Here is a 19,396-nt window from a genome sequence, read left to right on the forward strand (position 1 = left end):
CTATAGATGCACAGAGGAGAGTATCCTGGTTAGTTGCATCATTGCCATATATGGAAACACCAATGCCCAGGAACGGAAAAGCCTACAGAACGTAGTGGATGTAGCTCAGTCCATCACGGATAAAGTCCTCCCCAGCACTGAGCACATTTACAAGCAGCGCTGCCACAAGAAAGCAGATCCATATCAAGGACCCCCATCCAGGCCATGCTGTTTTCTCCCTACTACCATTGGGCAGCAGGTACACAAGCCTTGGGTCCCAGACCATCAGTTCAGAAACAGTTACTACCTTACACCATCAGGCTCCCGAACCAGTGTGGATAATTTCACTCAATGGATTCCACGGCCTATGGACTCTCTTTCAAGAACTCTAGAACTCAGTATTATTTATTTACTTTATTATTTTCACAATTTGTCCTCTTTTCCACATTGGATTTTTATCAATTTTTGTTAAGTATAGTTTTTCTCAAGGTGACATATAAGTACTTGTGTAATAAATTTACTTTGAACTTTGAGGAGTCCAGGTGAAGGGTCTCGGGCTGAAACGGCAACTGTCCATACACCTCCATTGATCCTGTGTTGTCCGGAGACTGGACCTGAGATTAGAGGGAGACAAAGGCAGAGCCAGATTGGCCAAGCCATTGGAGGGAAGTGGTGACCAAGATGTCAGGGGTTCCACCCCCATCACGTTGACCTGCTCACAGCTCTGGTCTCATTCTCCTCTACATCTCGCCTGTAACGCTCACTTTGATAATCGCCCTCATTGGCACTCTTCATCCGCTGCCTGACCTTAAGCTGTTTCAGCCGGTTCTTGTCCACCTCTCGCTTCGCAAGGAGGAAGGTGATGATCCCAGATGGGAGACCAATTAGCCTGCAACAAAGCAAAGTGAAAGGGGATGACTATCATCGGCAGAGCCAGGAAGTAAAATACTATCAGAATAAAACAATGCGAAAGGGGGACAGCCCTGTCTACGTGTCAGAGACTGGCCCCTTGACAATACAGCCCAATCACTGCATCAAAGTCTCTGAGCATCTGCCCTGGGCCCAACCTATTGATGCAATCACGAAGAAGGCATGCCAGCACCTAAATTTCATTAGGAGTTTGAGGGCATCAAAAGTTATGAGGAGAAGGCAGGAGAATGGGGTTGAGATGAATAATAAACCAGCCATGATGGAATGGCAGAGCACTCAATGGGCCAAATGGAGATTTGGTATGTAGACTGACAGGGAAGCTCCAAAGCCCAGGATTACAAGAGACTGCAGAGGGTGTCGGCTCAGCCAGCTCCATCATGGGCACAACCCTCCCCATTAACAAGAAATAGCTATTACTCCTCAACTATCAGGCTCCTGAACTGGCATGGATAACTTCAGAATCAAAATGCGATCAGGTTTATCATCATTGACATACGTTGTGAAATTTATTTTGCAGCAGCAAGTACGTTTCAATAAGATCCCCTCTCATTCTTCTATCTATTCTTTCTGTATTACAGTGTAATACATAAAATGTGCTATAAATTACAGTAAGAAATATATACCTAAATAAATAAGTAGTGCAAAAAGACAGCAAAAGCAATGACATAGTTTTCATGGGTTCACCGACCTCTGGGAAATTGGATCACGGAGGGGAAGAAACTGAGACTGAAATATTGAGTGTGTGCCTTCAACCGCAAGACCCTCCAGAGGATTGTGCCGATTGCTGAGAGGATCATCGAGAGCTCTCTCCCACCCATCTGAGACATTTATCAGGAGAGCGGCGTACATAGGGCCCTTAGCATTGTAAAGGATCATTCGCATCCATCCAACAATCTCTTTTCACCCTCCCTCCCAACAGGCAGGAGGTACCGTAGTATTAGGGAAAGGACTGTTAGGATGGGAAACAGCTTCTTTCCTCAGGCTGTGAGACTACTTGGCTCCCTGCCACCACACAGATCTCTTGACGGATGAAGAACCAGAAGCATTATACTGTGTACTTTTTAACTTGGTGTCATAAATGCACGTTATGGTAAATGTCAATCTTCTGGAATTTATTTTATTAAGTTAATTTATTTGTGGTAACACTACATTGTGTGTGTGAGTTATATCCTAGTCTGGAGGAATGCTATTTCATTTGGAGGTTACCCGTATACAGTTGAATAACAATAACCTTGAACTGTCTCTCCTCCCTGACGGCAGTAATGTGAATAGAGCACGTCTTGGGTCGTGGGAGTCCCTAATGATGAATGCCACTTTTTGAAGATGTCTTCAACGGTGGCGAGGACACGTAAACACAAAATAATCTGCAGATGCTGGGGTCAAAGCAACACTCAGAACACGCTGGAGGAAATCAGCAGGTCGGGCAGCATCCGTGGAAAAGATCAGTCGACGTTTCGGGCCGGAACCCTTCGTCAGGACTGAAGAGGGAAGGGGCAGAGGCCCTATAAAGAAGGTGGGAGGAGGGTGGGAAGGAGAAGGCTGGTAGGTTCCAGGTGAAAAACCGGTAAGGGGAAAGATAAAGGGGTGGGGGAGGGGAATCAGGGAGGTGATAGGCAGGAAAGGTGAAGAAGGAATAGGGGAAAACACAATGGGTAGTAGAAGGAGGTGGAAACAAGAGGGAGGTGATAGGCAGCTGGGGGAGGGGGCAGAGTGACAGAGGGATAGAGGAAGGGAGGGGGAGGGAATTACCGGAAGTTGGAGAATTCCATGTTCATACCAAGGGGCTGGAGACTACCTAGACGGTATATGAGTTGTTGCTCCTCCAACCTGAGTTTCGCCTCATCATGGCAGTAGAGGAGGCCATGTATGGACATATCTGAATGGGAGTGGGAAGCAGAGTTGAAGTGGGTGGCTACTGGGAGATCCTGTCTGTTGTGGTGGACGGAGTGGTCCCCCAATCTGCATCGGGTTTCACCGATGTAGAGGGGGCCACACCAGGAGCTCTGGATGCAATAGTTGACCCCCACAGACGCACAAGTGAAGTGTTGCCTCACCTGGAAGGACTGTTTGGGGCCCTGAATGGTGGCAAGAGAGGAGGTGTAGGGACAGGTGTAGGAGGACATGTATGGTCATGCACTTTGGTAGAAGGAATAAAGGCATAAATTATTTTCTAACTGGGGAGAAAATTCAAAAATCAGACGTGCATATAGACTTCAGAGTCCTCATGCAGGATTCCCTGCAGGTTAATTTGCAGGTTGTGCCAATGGTAAGGAAGACAAATGCAACATTAGCATTCATTTTGAGAGGACTGGAATATAGAAGCAAGGATGTGATACTGAGGCTTTATATGGCATTGGTGAGACCACACTAGGGTGTATGGTGAGCAGTTTTGGGCCCCTTATCTAAGAAAAAATGTGCTGGTAATGGAGAGGGCCCAGAGGAGATTCACGAGAATGATTCCAGGAATGAAAGGGTTATCACAGGATGAGTATGTAATAGCTCAAGGCCTTGTACTCACTGGAGTTTATAAGAATGAGAGGGGATCTTATTGAAACCTATAGAGTATTGAAAAGCCTAGATATAGTGGATGGTTAGAGGATGTTCCCTATAATGGGGACACCCAGGACCAGAGGACACAGCCTTAGAATAGAGGAATGTCCATTTAGAACAGAGATGAGGAAGATTTTCTTTAGCCAGAAGGTGGTAAGTCAAGGAATTCATTGGGATAGATGGCTATGGAGACCAAGTCATTGGGTATATAGAGGTTGATAGGCTCTTGATTTGTCAGGATGTGAAAGGTTACAGGGAAAATGTGGTTGAGAGGGATAATAGATCAGCCATGATGGTATGGTGGAGCAGACTTGATGGGCTGAATGGCCTCACTCCGCTCATGTGTCTTATGGCCGACTCTGAACAGATTCTGACCTAAGGGTTCACTTTCAGACTCTTCACAACTCATATTCTCAGTATTATTTTTTATTTGCACATTGGTTGTTTGTCATTCAAGATTATTTATTGTCATTCGGCAGTACACAAAGTAAAGGAGAAGGAAATGATTGTTATTTCAGATCTGACGCAGCATATTAAAAATACAACATCCATAAAGAACGTAGTAAGTATTTAAGATTAGCTTGTATACATAGACCGATTGTACGTACATGAAGTGACGCTAGGAACAGGAGTCTCTGTACGTAAGGTAACTCTGACAGGAAATGATAAAGTAGTGGTGGAGACATTGATCAGCCTGATGGTTTGGGGAAAGTAATTGTTCTTGAGTCTGGTGGTCCCGGAGTGGACGCTACAGGCATTTGATAAGGTACCACATAGGAGATTGGTGGGTAAAATCAGAGCTCATGGCATTGGGGGGAGGATATTGACGTGGATAGAAAACTGGTTGGCAGATAGAAAGCAAAGGGTGGCAGTGAATGGGTGTTTCTCGGAATGGCAGGTGGTGACTAGTGGGGTGTCACAGGGCTCGGTATTGGGACCACAGCTGTTTACGATTTACGTCAATGATTTAGAGGAAGGCATTGTGAATAACATCAGCAAGTTTGCTGATGATACTAAGCTGAGTGGCAGTGTGACATGTGATGAGGATGTTAGGAGAATTCAAGGTGAGTTGGATAGGCTGGGTGAGTGGGCAGAAACTTGGCAGATGGCGTTTAATGTGAATAAGTGTGAGGTTATTCATTTTGGGAGCAAGAACAGGAAGGCAGATTATTATCTGAACAGTGTGGAGTTAGGTAAGGGTGAAATACAAAGAGATCTAGGAGTACTTGTTCATCAGTCTCTGAAGATGAATGAGCAAGTGCAGCAGGCAGTGAAGAAGACTAATGGAATGTTGGCCTTTATTACAAAGGGAATTGAGTCCAAGAGCAAGGAAATCCTTTTGCATTTGTACGGGGCCCTGGTAAGACCACACCTGGAGTACTGTGTGCAGTTTTGGTCTCCAGGGTTAAGGAAGGACATCCTGGCTGTGGAGGAGGTGCAGCGTAGGTTCACTAGGTTAATTCCTGGGATGTCCGGACTGTCTTACGCAGAGAGGTTAGAGAGACTGAGCTTGTACACGCTGGAATTAAGGAGATTAAGGGGGGATCTGATTGAGACATATAAGATTATTAAGGGATTGGACAAGATAGAGGCAGGAAATATGTTCCAGATGCTGGGAGAGTCCAGTTCCATAGGGCATGGTTTAAGAATAAGGGGTAGGTTATTTAGGACAGAGTTAGGAGGAACTACTTCTCCCAGAGAGTTGTGGAGGTGTGGAACGCACTGCCTCAGAAGGCAGTGTAGGCCAATTCTCTAGATGCTTTCAAGAAGGAGCCAGATAGGTATCTTATGGATAGGGGAATCAAGGGTTATGGGGACAAGGCAGGAACCGGGTATTGATAGTAGATGATCAGCCATGATCTCAGGATGGCAGTGCAGGCTCGAAGGGCTGAATGGTCTACTTCTGCACCTATTATCTATTGCCTCCCCCCTGATGGGAGTGGAAGAACGAACAGTCGATCAACAGGATGGGTGGGGTTCTTCATTATATTGCTGAAAAAATACGCTCTTATATACTAGGCTAGTACGTACATACATGTACTTTGATAGTAAATTTTCAACAGGCAATCTCCCATAAGACATGCTGGCTCGGTCAGAGTGACTGTAACGTGAGACCCTCACAATCACCAGCATTTCCAGTGTACTAGAAAGGAACCGGGGGAAGGGAGAACAAAGGCAAAGAACCGAAGAGGTTTGCAGAACTAGTTTACCAGGATGCTGCCTGGATTAGAGAGCATGTGCTATAACAAACAGTTGGGCGAATGGGTTGGAGGGGTGGAGGCAGAGGGGAGATCTGATAGAGGTTCATAAGATTATGATAGAGTACACAGACAGTATCTTTCTCCAAGGGTTGAAATGTCTAATACCAGAGGGCATGCACTTAAGGTGAGAAGGTATCGTTTCAAAGGAGATGTGAGGGGCAAGTTTTTACACAGAGAGTGGTATAGACTGCCTGGGTGGTGGTAGAGGCAGATACTGTAGGGACATTTAAGAGACTTCTAGATACATAGACACATGAAAGGGAGGAAAATGGAAGGAGATGGCCATTGTGTTGGCATAAGGGATTTAGATTAGTTGGCCATTTGAATATTAATGTACTTGGTGTTTGAATATTAATATACTTGGTTCGGCACAACACTGTGGGCTGAAGGGCCTCTTCCTGTGCTGTACTCTTCCATGATAACCGATGCCTCCCCCCCGCCCCACACCCAGCTACTGACCCACACCCCTCCCAACCTCACCAGGCCAGCCCAATCTTTCCCATCGGATTCTTGGCTTTGCGCTGTGGGATGTATTCTGGGCGCCTGCACTCGGGCCCTGCGGGATGCTGCTCTGCTTGCAGTGCTGGCCTGTTGCCACAGTGACAGTGGATAGGTCTGGCGCCGCGTGGCTGCGGTCCCGTTGCCAGGTGACTGCGGGCCTGCAGGACTGTTCTTGAGGCAGTGGCAGGGCTCTGGAGCCAGCAGAAAGACCAACAGCCTGTGAAGGAGGCAAGGAATAAGAGGTCAAACCATGGTTGAATTTCATAAACACAAGAGATTCTGCAGATGGTGGAAATTCAGACTAACACACAGTTCACAGATGGTGGAGGAACTCAGCAGGTCAGTCAGCGTTTATGGAGAGGAATAAACAGTTAATGTTTGGGGCCAAGGCTTGGACTTGGACAGGAGTCTTGAAGAAGGGTCTTGGTCCGAAATATCAACTGTTTACCTTCCACAGATGCCGCCTGACCTGCTGAGTTCCTCCAGCACTTTTTTATGGCAGAAAGTCTTATTTATGTATTTAGACAGTGGTCCCCAACCACCGGGCTATGGACCAGTACTGGGCCGCAAGGAAATGATATGATTTGGCGGTACGAAACGATATGAGTTAGCTGCACCTTTCCTCATTCCCTGTCATGACCACTGTTGGAACTTGAACGCACGTGAGGTCATTACCCACGCGTCATCCATGTCAACGCGGGAAGAAGATCAACTCCTCGAGCTTGCAAATGACGGCGGGCTGAAAAGTATGTTTGACATAACATCTCTGCCAGCATTCTGGATTAAAGTCAGGCTGAATATCCTGAGATAGTCAGGAAAGCACTGAAAACGTTGCTTCCATTTCCAACCTATCTCTGCAATGAATACAACGAAAACTAAATTGCGGAATAAAGGAACCCCCTTCGAGTATCGCTGTCTCCCATCACCCCTTGATGGCACCGTCTTGTTGCAGGAAAACAAGCCCAGGGCTCCCACTGATTCAGCGATATTGGTGTGTTGCAATGCTTTTATATGTTCATACGGGGAAAATATGCGCAGTATGTTTAATATTAAATTTGTTAGATAAGCCCGTTTAGAAACGAAATTGAGTGTATTAATCACTTATAGTGACTTAGTTGACTTATCACCTATATTCCGGTCGTGATTAACACCCACCCACCAATTGGCCGGTCCTCAAGAATATTGTCAATATTAAACTGGTTCGTGGTGCAAAAAAGGTTGGGGACCCCTGTATTTAGAGATACAGCATGGAGTGGGCCCTTCTGGCCAGGTCGCCCCAGCAACCCCACAACCCTGATAAATCCCGATCCAAGCATGGGTCAATTTACAATGACCAAATAACCTACCCAGTACGCCTTTGGTCAGTGGGAGGAAACCAGAGCATCGGGGGAAAACCCATGCATTCCATGGGGAGCGCATGCAGAGACTCCTTACAGAACAGTGCTGGAATTGACTCCGAAAAGCAGAGTGACACCACCTGTAATAGCGCTGCACTGACCGCTACGCTACCGTGGCGCCCCGTATGATCACTGGAAGTGACTGTTCGATCTGAAACCAGGGTCTTAATTCCCACGCAAAAGATTCAGATTTATTTATTCACCACAGTACAGCACATAGAAACATACTGTGAAATGTGTCACTTTGTTAACAACTAATACAACCCATGGATGAGCTGGGGGCAATCACTAAGTATCGCCATATATTTCTGGTGCCAACATAACATGCCCACAATGGTGAGTTTACGGAAAGACTTGCTGGATGAAGGGGTTGAAAAGAGACCAATGGTGTCATTTGAGGGACACTTGGATAGGTACAGACAGGGGCAGGGCAGAGGGAAATGGGTCAAACACAGGAAATTGAGACGAGCTGGGTGGACACCATGGTTGGTGAGGACTCACTGGTCCAAAGGGGTAGTGGAGGTGTAATTTGTCTATCAGTGCTGATCACCCCATCCTTGACTAAGCTGTTCCACTGTGAACACGATCTGTTATGAGTCAACATGATGCTTTCAGATCAGGTCACGCATAGCATATACCTCCGCCGCTCTGCTCAGCTGTGTTTCTGGGGTCCAGGGCTAGTGACCCTTGTGCCTGTTCTACCGCTGAGCAGCAGTGAACCATCTGATTGGCCTATCAGAGTTCTCTTTGGGAGCCAGTTGACTTGATCAGCATTCTGTTCGGGCTATTGTTCACGATTGCACTTCAATAAAAAGGGCCTCTATCTGTGCTGTACTGTTCCGTGACTCTATAATATAACAGCACAGTACAGGCCATTCGGCCCAATATGTTGTGTTGACCTTTAAACCTACTCCAAGATAAATCTAATCCTTTCCTTCTACATCACCCTCCATTTTTTTCTATAATCCATGTTCATACACAAGAGTTTCTTAAATGTCCCTACTGTGTCTGCCTCTGCCACCACCCCGGCCCGAAACTTTCCTCCAGTCACCTTAAAATTATGTCCCCTGCTGCCACGGGACCCATTGCTGCTACAGGAAGAAATCTCTGGCTATCCACTCAGTCTATGCCTGATAGATAACACATCTATCAAGTCACCTCTCATCCTCCTTCCCTCCAAAGGGAAAAGGATGATTTTAGCTATAGTAGATTGGCATTTTATAAAGTGCGGCAGTATTGTATTCCATATTTTAAAAATCAGGTTAATAGGCCAATACAAGGCAGTTTCATCCTTAAATTTTAAATTTAATTTTCATCAGAAACTAACTTAGTGAACTCGCCAGCAATTTTGTCTGCTGACCATTTTTAATCACACACTGCACAATTTTTTACAGCATGTCACTGCTTGAAGCGCTGAAGCCACCCTTCACTGTAACCACGCTCACAATCCACATCTCTCTCGAGGCTGCCCACAAAGCATTGGGACTATTTACCCACGGCTGGGGGACCTGGGTCTCGATTCACACACAGGTGCGCCTGCGTGCTACGTGTGCAGGGGCCAGACCTCCTCCCTGTCCCCTGCAGTTCAGCCTGAGTCCGAAAGGAGGTGAATTTCCGTGTGTCGCCAGCGAGGCGGCACTACATGAGGCTTGCTGTTGGCTGTGTACTGGCAGGGAGAAGCTCACACATTCAGCTCTCCTTTTTGCAAGACTGCTAGCCAGCAGTGGAAGCTGAAAGTGAGCGCGACCAGCACTAATCCACTACACTACCACACTGGACGCATCACAACAATTATTTTCACAAGAATGATCCCCGGAATTGAAAGGGTAACAAGAGTGTCTGGTGGCTCTGGCCCTGTACTTGCTGGAGTTTAGAGTTTAGAAGAATGGGGGGAGGGGGGGATCTCATTGAAACTATTGAATGCTCCTATGTCTTATAGTCTTATCGACTTCAGAACTCGCACCTCCCTTTACATTGGCAGCATAGCAGTGGAAGCTGCAAGCATTTTCAGACTCCTGGGAATGCACATCTCAGACAACCGCTCATGGTACCAGAGCTCATCCTACACAGTCAAGAAAGCTCACCGATGCCTCTACTGAGGAGGCTGAAGAGAGCTGGACTTTGCACATCTACACTCACATCATTCTGCAGATATGAAGTACTGAGCATCCCAGCAAGCAGCATTACTGCTCGGTACGGAAAATGCACTGCAGGAGGCAGGAAGCTCTACAACAGGTAGTCAAAACCGCCCAAAGCATCGCCAGCCCATCAAGGGCATATACAGAGCAAGGTGCTGGAAAAGGGCCAGTAACATCATGAAGGATCCCACCATCTGCTCATGGACTGTTTGTCTCACTCCCATCGGGAAGGAGGCTACGCAGCATCCACGTCGGGACCAGCAGACTCGAAAACAGAGACTTTCCCCAAGAAGTGCGGCTGATCAACACCTCCATTCACTAACCCACCCCTCCACTACCCCAACTATTAGTACTTTATCATTTCCTGTCAGAGTCACCTCATGTACAGACACTCCTGGACATAGAGACATGCAATTGATCTATGTATGTAAGCTATATATGTATTTTTTTCATTATTAGGTTCTTGATCCTACTCTGATTTTTCTGTACAGCTTCGGATCAGCAGTAACAATTATTTCATTCTCCTTTACACTTGTGTACTGGAAATGACATTAAACAATCCTGAATGTCAATAAGCTATTTGGCAATAGACTTATTGGCATTGCTTGCCAGCCCTCGGTCATCTCCTTCTCTACACTCAATGCCACTGCAGGCACTCAGCCCAAAACCTCGACCATTTTTCTGCCTAGCCGGCTGAGTTCCTGCCGCGGTGAACGACCTAGAGTTTACCTCTCGCCAACGAGCCGCTCCTCCAACCCACCGCCATCCTGCTCCTCTTCGATCCCGGCGTGCCTCGCCCCGGCACGTACACGCATGCGCGCACACCCGCCCGCGCAAGGCTTCATGGTCATGGTAGTCTATCTCGGGAGTAAACACAAGTTTAAAGCGGGCCCTACTGCCGTTTCTCGGACCTTACTTCAGAGAGATAGGCGTTAATGCAGGAAGGGGATGAGGCACAGCGTCTACGGGACAGGAATCTGCTGGAAGAGGATTTTCCAACCGATAACAACTTGATCCTCCAAGATCCCAAGCGCCTTGTCAAAGGGCAACGTGCAATGACCAACCGCCTTCTCCGATAGTAATTGGCTGTCCCACGTGACGTCATTCCGATGCCCGTCTGTTATTGGCCACTCCCGCTGTCATTCATACGTTTACATGCCGCGCCTCCTCAGAGTGGGTCGGTCTTTGGCCTGGCTCCTGGCACGCGTGAAGCTCCGGGTCGGTGTTACTTTGCCTGTTAGTTAACTCACTAGTTAGTATAAACCGGGTGAAGATGACGGAAGAGGATCCGGGTTCTCACGTGGAGCTGCACGACGGCGAGGAGATTGTGGAGGTGATCGAGCTGAACGAAGGTGAAGGGGCGGCAGGTAAGGCCAGAGGATGAGGGGTGTGAGTGACCCGGCTGTCGGTGGCTGGCTTGGAGGTGGGGTGAGGGTTCATGGGGTTAAGGAGCCGGTCATGAGGGATGTGAGAGGTCATGGTGGGCTGAGGAGGTGCTGATGCCTGAGATGAGGGGTGTGAGGGGCCGGGAGGAGGGTGAGGGTGAGGAGAAAGACGGGAAAACCTGCAGATGCTGGAAATCCAAGCAAAACACACAAAATATCAGGAGATCCTACGGCCAGCACGTACGTGCCATTGCAAAGGAGGAGTGACAGCACCTCTACTTGCTTAGAAGTTTGTGCAGATTCAATAAGCCCACCAAAACTTTGACATGCTTCTATAGATGCACAGTGGGGAGCACCCCCACTAGTTACATCGTGGCCTGGTATGGCCACACCAATGCCCAAGAAAGGAAAAGCCTACAGAGAGCAGTGGATGAAGGCCAATCCATCACAGGCCCAGCCATTCCCATCATCGAGCACATCTACAAGGAGTGCTGCCACAAGAAGGTAGCATCCATCTGCAAGGACCCCCACCATCCAGGCCCAGCTCTCTTCTTACTACTACCATTTGAAAGAAGTTACAGGAGACTTTGGTGTCACATTACCTGGCTCAGGAATTGTTTGTTTTTGTTTATTGAGCTACAGCACAGAATAGGGCCTAGCCTAATCGTGGGACAATTTACTTTGACCAGTTAACCATCAGTAACTGTTAGTCTTTAGACCATTGGAGGGAACTGGATCACCCAGAGAAAACCCACGCATTTCATGGGGAGGACGTACAGATTTCTTTGAGATGTCTTTGGAATTGAACTCTGAGCTCCTCTGAGGGTCTGAGCTGTAATAATGTTACGCTAACATTATTTCACTATAATAATGATAAATGGGTTGCACAATGGTATAGCGGTTAGTGTAGCACTATTACAGAGCCAGTGACACGGGTTCAATTCCAGCGCTGTCTGTAAAGAGTTTGTTCTCCCGGTGACTGTGCGGGGTTCCCTCTGGGTGCTCCAGTGTCTGCAACCATAGAGGCTCCTGAACAGACGTGGGTAACGTCAATCACCACAGCTCTGTACTGATTCCACAGACTCGTTTTCAAGGGCTCAGTTTTACTTTTTAATTGCACAGTTTTGCCTTTTGCGCATTGGTTGTCAGACCTTGTCTCTTTTTGTAAAACTCTATGGTATTTCATTTTTTCTACTGTGAATGCCTGCAAGAAAATGGATCTCAAGACAGTATATGGTGATCTATACGTACATTGATAATAACTTTACTTTGAACACTCCACAGCTTCTTTTGTTCCTGTGCATTGGAGCCTCCAGAGCAGACAGTGATGCCACCAATCAGAATTCTCTCCACTGTGCATCTGTAGAAATTTGTCAGAGTCTTTGGTGATATATCAAATCTACTCAAACTCCTTTGAAGTCTTATCCTGTTGAAAGGCGTATAGTTTTGAGCAGGAATGATAAGGTAGATGCTGAGAGGTGTTTCTTATTGGGGAATAACATACACAAAATACTAGAGGAATTCAGCTAGTCAGGCAGCATCTGTTGACATCTCAGACCGAGACTCATGATATGGAGTCCCAATGAGGAGTCTCAGTCTGAAGCATCGATTCTTTATTCCCCACCTGAGTTCCACCAGCATTTGTGTGTGTGTGTGTTGCTTCAGATTTCCAACATCTGCAACGTCTCTTGTGTCTCTGAGTTTGGCCTTGTATATATGCAGGGGTTCACAGGATTGGTGCGGGCTGATTTGATGCGATGGTATACAGGCAGGCGCCTTTGGCTGTGGAAAGGTGAAATAACTCAGGCTGATGTTTAAATGTATCCACTTCCACAGGTGACTGCGTTGATGAGGTGGAGGAAGCAGAAGATGATGCCGGGTGGGAGACAGAGGACGAGGACAATGAGAGCATGGAGGTGGTCCAGGATGACAGCGATCTCACTTTCACCAGACACACGAGTAATTGAACAACTTTACGAGGCTTACTCAATTCCTCCCTTCACTGGGGAGGGTAGTTTGTGGGCTGAGAATAATTGTGTGCGCGGAATTGCTTCAAAACAGGTTTGAGGATGGTAGAGCTATAAGTGACCTCCCCCTTGTTAAAGCTAATTCTTACCTTTGTCTTTTATCTTTATTTCTCATATGAACGATGAAACATCGAGCCATACAGTGAAATGCGTTGTTTGTGTCAGTCTGTAGGTGTGCTGGGGACAGCCTGCAGTGCCAACAGAGCATACTAACCTTAACCAGTACATCTTTGGAATGTAGGAGAAAACGCACACAGTCACAAGGAGAGCATGCACACTTCTTATAGATAGAAGCAGGAATTGATTCCCTGAATGCTAGTGCTGTAATGCATTGCACTAGCTGCTGTGCAACTGTGGTGCCCCAGAGAAGATTGGAGTTTAGAGTTCAATTCCAGCACTGTCCAGAAGGTGTCTGTACATTCTCGTGACCGTGTGGGTTTCCTCTGGGTGCTCTGGTTTCCTCTCAGTCAGAGATGTACGGGTTAGTAGGTTAATTAGTCATTGTAACTTATCCTTTGATTAGGCTGGGGTTAAATAGGTGGGTTGCTGGGTGGCGCACTCGTTGTGCCTGAAGGACCTGTTCCACGCTGTATCTAGATACATAAAATAAAATAAATAAGCAGTGGAGATAAGACACAAATTTCATTGGCCATTGTGCCGAGGACTATTTGTCTCTTCAACCCTTGGTTAATAAAGTTAAGAATCACAAGTAAAGATGCAATCCATTTAGTCAATCCAGTCCATGCTAGCTATCAAGTACCTACCTATACTAATCCTACTTTTCTATAAACTACTGGCTTGCCATTTTAAGGGTTAATCTAGATACCTCCATGCCATGAGAGTCCCTCTGCCCCCATCACCCCCTCAGGCAATGTGTTTCAGGCTTGCATTGCCCTCTGGGCACAGAACTCTACCCTCGAATCCCTTTCTCCTTATCCTAAAATTATGTCAACAGCTTTTTAATGTTTTTGTTTTGGGGAAAGATTTCCTACTATCTAAGGCCTCCTAACTTTGTTTCCTTCTAGATTAGGGTGTAGAATTATTATTCATCTTGTAGTTAATTTTTATATGCTTGCTTTTAATTTTTATATAATCACCTTGTAATGTTTTGTAACTCCAAAACATAAAAAAAACTAATGGAACGGAAGTACTGAGCCAGAATAACTCAGCTACGTGTGTGTGTGTGTGTGTGTGTGTGTGTGTGTGTGTGTGTGTGTGAGAGAGAGAGAGAGAAATATATATAAATAAAATGAAACATACTGAACAGTTCATGTATATAAGTATTGTAAAAATACTAGCAGGTATAAATTGTTAAGCTGTAGAGACAGTGACATTTAAACAGTCTAATCCAATAGTGGGCATGCTGTGTTGACGACACTTGCGAGCTATCCCTAGTATATCCTTAGGTTTGTTGGTTGTTAACACAAGCAATGTATTTCACTGTATCTTTGATGTATGCATGACAAGTAAATGAATCTGAATCTATTCACTATTTTTAGGATCCTCTGATTCGGTTTAAGGGTGTTTCCCTAATGTTGTCTAGACGCACATTTAAACTAAGTGAGGATCATGCAGCAGTCGGTGGGGAAGCGGTATCCATAGCATCATTCTGGACTCTGAACAATTGCACTCATTCCTCAATCACACTTATTTACTTGTGCACAAGGAGACAAGCATGGGTCCTATCTGTTTTAAAGTATGAACAAAGAAATGCCATTTGTATACAGAAATTGACCGGTTGTATGCAAATTTTGATCCATTAGAAACTTGCCGCATTCTCAAATCTGTCATTTGCATATTTGAATATGATTCAGAATATGTGTTTTCGGTGTTAACCAATTATACCTATGAGCTAAAGGCCAATAATATGCGAGAATTAGTAAAATAACTGTCCAGTAGTGTGTATTCGTAGAATTCTCTGTTTGCATCTTTATTTTGTCTTAGTATGCCTGGTGACCTTGGTTCTAAGGCTTGAACAGAAAGTCTGTACAAAGGGGAGTTAAGCTTCCAAGGTCTGTTCAGACTAGGTGACTGCACTATGTCTGCACGCTGTCTCTGTCAGCTTATCTGGACTGTTGCCTTGTGGAACTTCAACACATAGAAATCAGAGACACTGCTGTAATGGTGTGAGAGTAGGGGAGACCACGTAATGGGAACACATAGCACGATGGGCCAGATGGCCTCCTCCTTCTGCTTTACAGTTGGTGGTATTTACGGGGCACCGTGTAGTGTAGCAGTTGCCGTGACTCTATTACAGCTTGTGTGTCTGACTTCAATTTCAGTGTCCTCTAAGCTAGTTTGTGCGTTCCTTCCCATGTGTGTGTGGGTTTTCTCCAGGTGCTTCAGTTTCCAAACGTACTGTTTATTGTAAATTGTTCCATGGTTAGTCTGGGGTTAAATCAGTGGGTAGCTGGGTGGCGAGGTACAAAGGGCCTCATTCCATGCCGTGTCTCTTAAGCAGGTAACTCAAAAGCTGTACAAAGTGTCCATGCTCTGTTCTGTTTGCACACTATTTTAGCCCTTGCACTGCTGAAATTTCCACCATTTCCCCCCTTTTGAACTGTAAAGGACAACAGCTTTCTGAGTTTCAATAGCACATAGTCTCTAAAACTCCGTGATTCACGGTAAGCCTAATGTAAGCCTAATGTTCTTTTCAGAGGCTGTATTCTGCTTGAGTTTGGACCCCAAGACCAACACGCTGGCCGTGTCTGGTGGCGAAGACGATATGGCCTACGTGTGGAGAGTGAGTGATGGTGAAGTGCTGTTGGTGTGTACAGGTAACAGGCTCACTGAGCTAATAGCCAGATTGCAGTTTGATAATTTCATTACTAGGGTGGGAAATCTCAAGTACCACAGGGAAGGTTTAAAATGAGAGGAAAGTTTAAGGTGATTTGCAAGGTAAGTTTTATCACTAAAGACTCTAACAAATTTATGTAGATGAACAGTGGAGAACATTCTTAACTGGTTGCATCACTATCTGGTATACAGGGGCAAATGCACAGGATTGGAAAAAGTTGCAGAAGGTTGTAAACTCAGCCAGCTCCATCATAAGCACTATCCTCCTCACCATCCAGGAAATCTTCAAAGTGCAGTACTTCAAGAAGGTGGCAACTGCCCTGAAGTACTTACACCATCCTCAAGTTCAAGTTATTTGACAGTACATATATACAACCAAACAAAACAACGTTCCTCTCTGCCGCTTGCGCCCACAAAGCATATGTCACACACAGCACATAAAACAAAATATCACGAGCAAGTTAATAAAATGTAAATCAAAGTGCATGTAGTTTGCAGCACAGGTAAACAGCTCACTGTCCTCGTGATGAAACCTCATTGGTGACAGGGCATTCTGAGGGAAGAAGCTGTTACCCAGTCTGACAGTCCTAGTCCTGATGCTCCTGTATCTCCTTCTGATGGTAGTGGGTCAGAGAGATTGTGAAATGGGTGGTAAGGATCCTTAAGAATGTTTTGGGCCCATTGTATACAATGTTTCCGGTAAATGTCACAAATAGAGGTGAGGGAGACCCTGGTGGTACTCTCGGTGGTTTATACTATCCTCTGTAGTGTCTTGCCTTACAACTTCTGAATTACAAAATAATGCAGCCAGTCAGGACACTGTCAATGTCCTGTAGAAAGTTTTTAGAATGGGGGCAGGGAGCTGGAATTCCTCAATCTTCTCAAAGTATAGATGCCTTGACTAATGAAGACTTGTTCTGGGTCCAGGTGAGATCATCCGTTGAATGCACACCAAGGAACTTTATGTTCTTCACTCCGCACGGCAGGGCCTTTGATGTACAAAGAAAAGTTGACCTGCTCCTTCCTGAAGTCAACAATCATCTCCTTATGGAGACTTAACATGTAGTGCTCACACCATTTGACAAGCCTTTCTACCTCCTCTTAATCTTCTTATTACTGCCATCAGGGGGAAGGTACAGGAGCCTGAAGGCACGTACTTGTGTTTTAGGAGCAGCTTTTTCCCCTCCACCATCTGATTTCTGAATGGTCCATGAACCCGTGAACAGTACATCACCACTTTGCTTTCTTTTTGCCATACTTATTTATTATATATATATATCTTTTTGTTACCTATGGTAACTTTTTAAAATGTGTTGCACTGTACTGCTTTATTTGTCACGTGTACATCAAAACATGCAGTGAACTGTGACGTTTGTTTCAAATCAAATCAGTGAGAATTGTGCTGGGCAGCCCGCAAGTGTTGCTATGTTTCCGGTGCCAACAGCGTTCCCACAACTCACTTACCCTAATGCATACGTCTATTGAATGTGGGAGCAATCCCACCTAGTCATGGGGAGAATGTAAAAACTCCTTACTGATAGTGGTGGAATTTGAACCTGGATCAATGACCGCTGGCTGTCACTGTAATGCAATGCACAAACTATAGTTGGCCCTCCTTATCTGCGAGGGATTGATTCTGGGCCCCCTTGCGGATACCAAAAAACGCGGATACTCAAGTCCCTTATTCAACCTGTCTCAATGCGGTGGACATTAGGACCCCGCGGTAGAGCTCTGAATCTGCAGTGCTTCTGTTCATGAAAATAATCACAATCGCGATTTAAAATAAAATGGAAATAATAAAGCGATTGAAAAGAAGTGAAACGCCATTGGTCATTGGAAAAGCATTAGGCTACAGTCGGTCAACGATCGGAACAATTTTAAAGGATAAAGTGAGAAAATCCGTGCCCCGATGAAAGCTACAATTATTACTAAGCAACGCAGTGGTTTAATTACTGGGTTTTGGGGTTTTGGGTTTTTGATTCTCGATTCTCCACATCAACCCAGCAGGGATGGACAGTGCACTCAGGAGCGGTCTATCACTGGATTGAACTGGAGAATTTCCGTTTCCGAGCCCGGTGCTGAAACATACGTTTCTTACATGTTTTATATGCATAGTAAGGTAAAATATATACTATATACTAAGACAAACGTTTGACTAACTGACGGTAAATAATACCGGATGTACCTGTTCCCACTTACTTCCGTTTTTTTTCCGATCCCAATCCACGATAACCTACGCACATCCTCCCGTATACTTTAAATCATCTCTAGATTACTTATAATACCTAATACAATGTAAATGATAGGTAAAATAGTTGTTATACTGCATTGTTTAGAGAGTAATGGCAAGAAAAAAAAGTCTGTACATGTTCGAACAACAAGTGTTGGAAGAGCACTTCCAGGTTTTCTCGATTCGCGGTTGGTTGAATTCGCGCATGCGGAACTCGCGGATAAGGAAGGCCGACTCTACTACACTGTTGTGTAGCTATGTGAAGGCAGGTGGGATTAAAATGGATCAGCATTATGGGTGGTGCTGAGACGGATGATGACTCCCTTTCTGGGTAACAGCAGTTGTTTGGTGTGTTATTTGTTGATTTGGATTTCATCTCTCACATAGGCCACAATGATTCTGTCATCTCCGCCTCCTTCAGTTACGATTCGGCTCTGCTTGTAACGGGAGACATGAGCGGCTTAATCAAAGTCTGGAAAGTCGAAACCAAGGAGGAAATTTGGTCATTTGAAGTAGGCGACCTGCAGGTACCTAATGCCCACAGTACCTAATTTAAAGCTGTCAAAAGAGCAATTGGAGAGCAGTGCTTGGGCATACAGCTTGTTACTGTGCACACAAAATGCTGGCGGAGGGCAGCGAATCGGGCAGTATGTATGGGAGAGAATAAACAGTCAACATTTCAGACCTGATGAAGGGTCTTGGCCTGAAACATTCACAGTTTGTTCCTCTTCATGAGTGCTGTCTGACTTGCTTGTTCCTCCGGCATTTTGTGTGTATTGCTCAAGATTTCCAGCATCTGGAAATGCTGTGTATCGTGTAGGTACATACAAGTCTGTCACTGTATAGCATTCGTACTGGGCAAAGGTCTAACACTGTATTTACAGGGGTACAGTATTGGCAAAGGTCTGTCAAGGTATAACATAGAGTTACAGCGCAGGTCTGAAGTGGGTTCTTCTGTATGGTCCTTTGGTACAGTACTGGTGGGGTTGATCTACAACTGTATAGCATTGAAGTTCCATACTGATGGGTATGGGTATGTAAATGTATAATTACATACCCATACCCATCAGTATGGAACTTCAATGCTATACAGTTGTACTGGACTTTGGCCCACACTGCTGCACCAACCTTTAATCTAAGATTCATCTAACCCTTCTGTCCTATGTAGCCCTCCATTTTTCATCATCCATGTGCCTATCTCA

The 19,396-nt window shown here is 45.6% G+C and overlaps 2 protein-coding genes across 3 annotated transcripts in view; one reads left to right on the forward strand and one right to left on the reverse strand.

Annotated features, from left to right (window-relative positions):
• Positions 1–378: 378 nt before the first annotated feature.
• Positions 379–10,631, reverse strand: si:ch73-71c20.5 (DUF4748 domain-containing protein). The gene is made up of 3 exons (XM_063051450.1): positions 10,486–10,631; positions 6,201–6,438; positions 379–868 (listed from the first exon to the last, which is right to left on the reverse strand). Exons 1-3 carry the CDS (start codon positions 10,520–10,522, stop codon positions 682–684), a joined length of 462 nt encoding a protein of 153 aa, XP_062907520.1. The 5' UTR covers positions 10,523–10,631; the 3' UTR covers positions 379–681.
• Positions 10,632–10,769: 138 nt separating this feature from the next.
• aamp (angio-associated, migratory cell protein) overlaps positions 10,770–19,396 on the forward strand; it is a 59,322-nt gene continuing 50,695 nt past the window's right edge. Inside the window, exons 1-4 of one of the 2 annotated variants that reach the window (XM_063051449.1) lie at positions 10,770–11,123; positions 12,978–13,100; positions 15,826–15,945; positions 18,582–18,721. In XM_063051449.1, coding sequence (XP_062907519.1) covers positions 11,030–11,123; positions 12,978–13,100; positions 15,826–15,945; positions 18,582–18,721 — 477 coding nt within the window. In that variant the 5' untranslated portion in view covers positions 10,770–11,029. The remainder of the gene's footprint in view (positions 11,124–12,977; positions 13,101–15,825; positions 15,946–18,581; positions 18,722–19,396) is intronic. The other variant, XM_063051448.1, reaches the window with a different exon arrangement.

This window comes from Mobula hypostoma, chromosome 6, assembly GCF_963921235.1.
Source record: "Mobula hypostoma chromosome 6, sMobHyp1.1, whole genome shotgun sequence".
In the NCBI taxonomy this organism is placed as follows: Eukaryota; Metazoa; Chordata; class Chondrichthyes; order Myliobatiformes; family Myliobatidae; genus Mobula; species Mobula hypostoma.

Coding starts and splice junctions, on each gene's coding strand:
- si:ch73-71c20.5 (XM_063051450.1), bottom strand. CDS start 10,522: ATGGCGGTGGGTTGGAGGAGCGGCTCGTTGGCGAGAG. Junction 6,439..10,485: donor GAGCGGCTCGTTGGCGAGAG/GTAAACTCTAGG, acceptor CCTCCTTCACAG/GCTGTTGGTCTTTCTGCTGG. Junction 869..6,200: donor GGAAAGATTGGGCTGGCCTG/GTGAGGTTGGGA, acceptor GCTTTGTTGCAG/GCTAATTGGTCTCCCATCTG.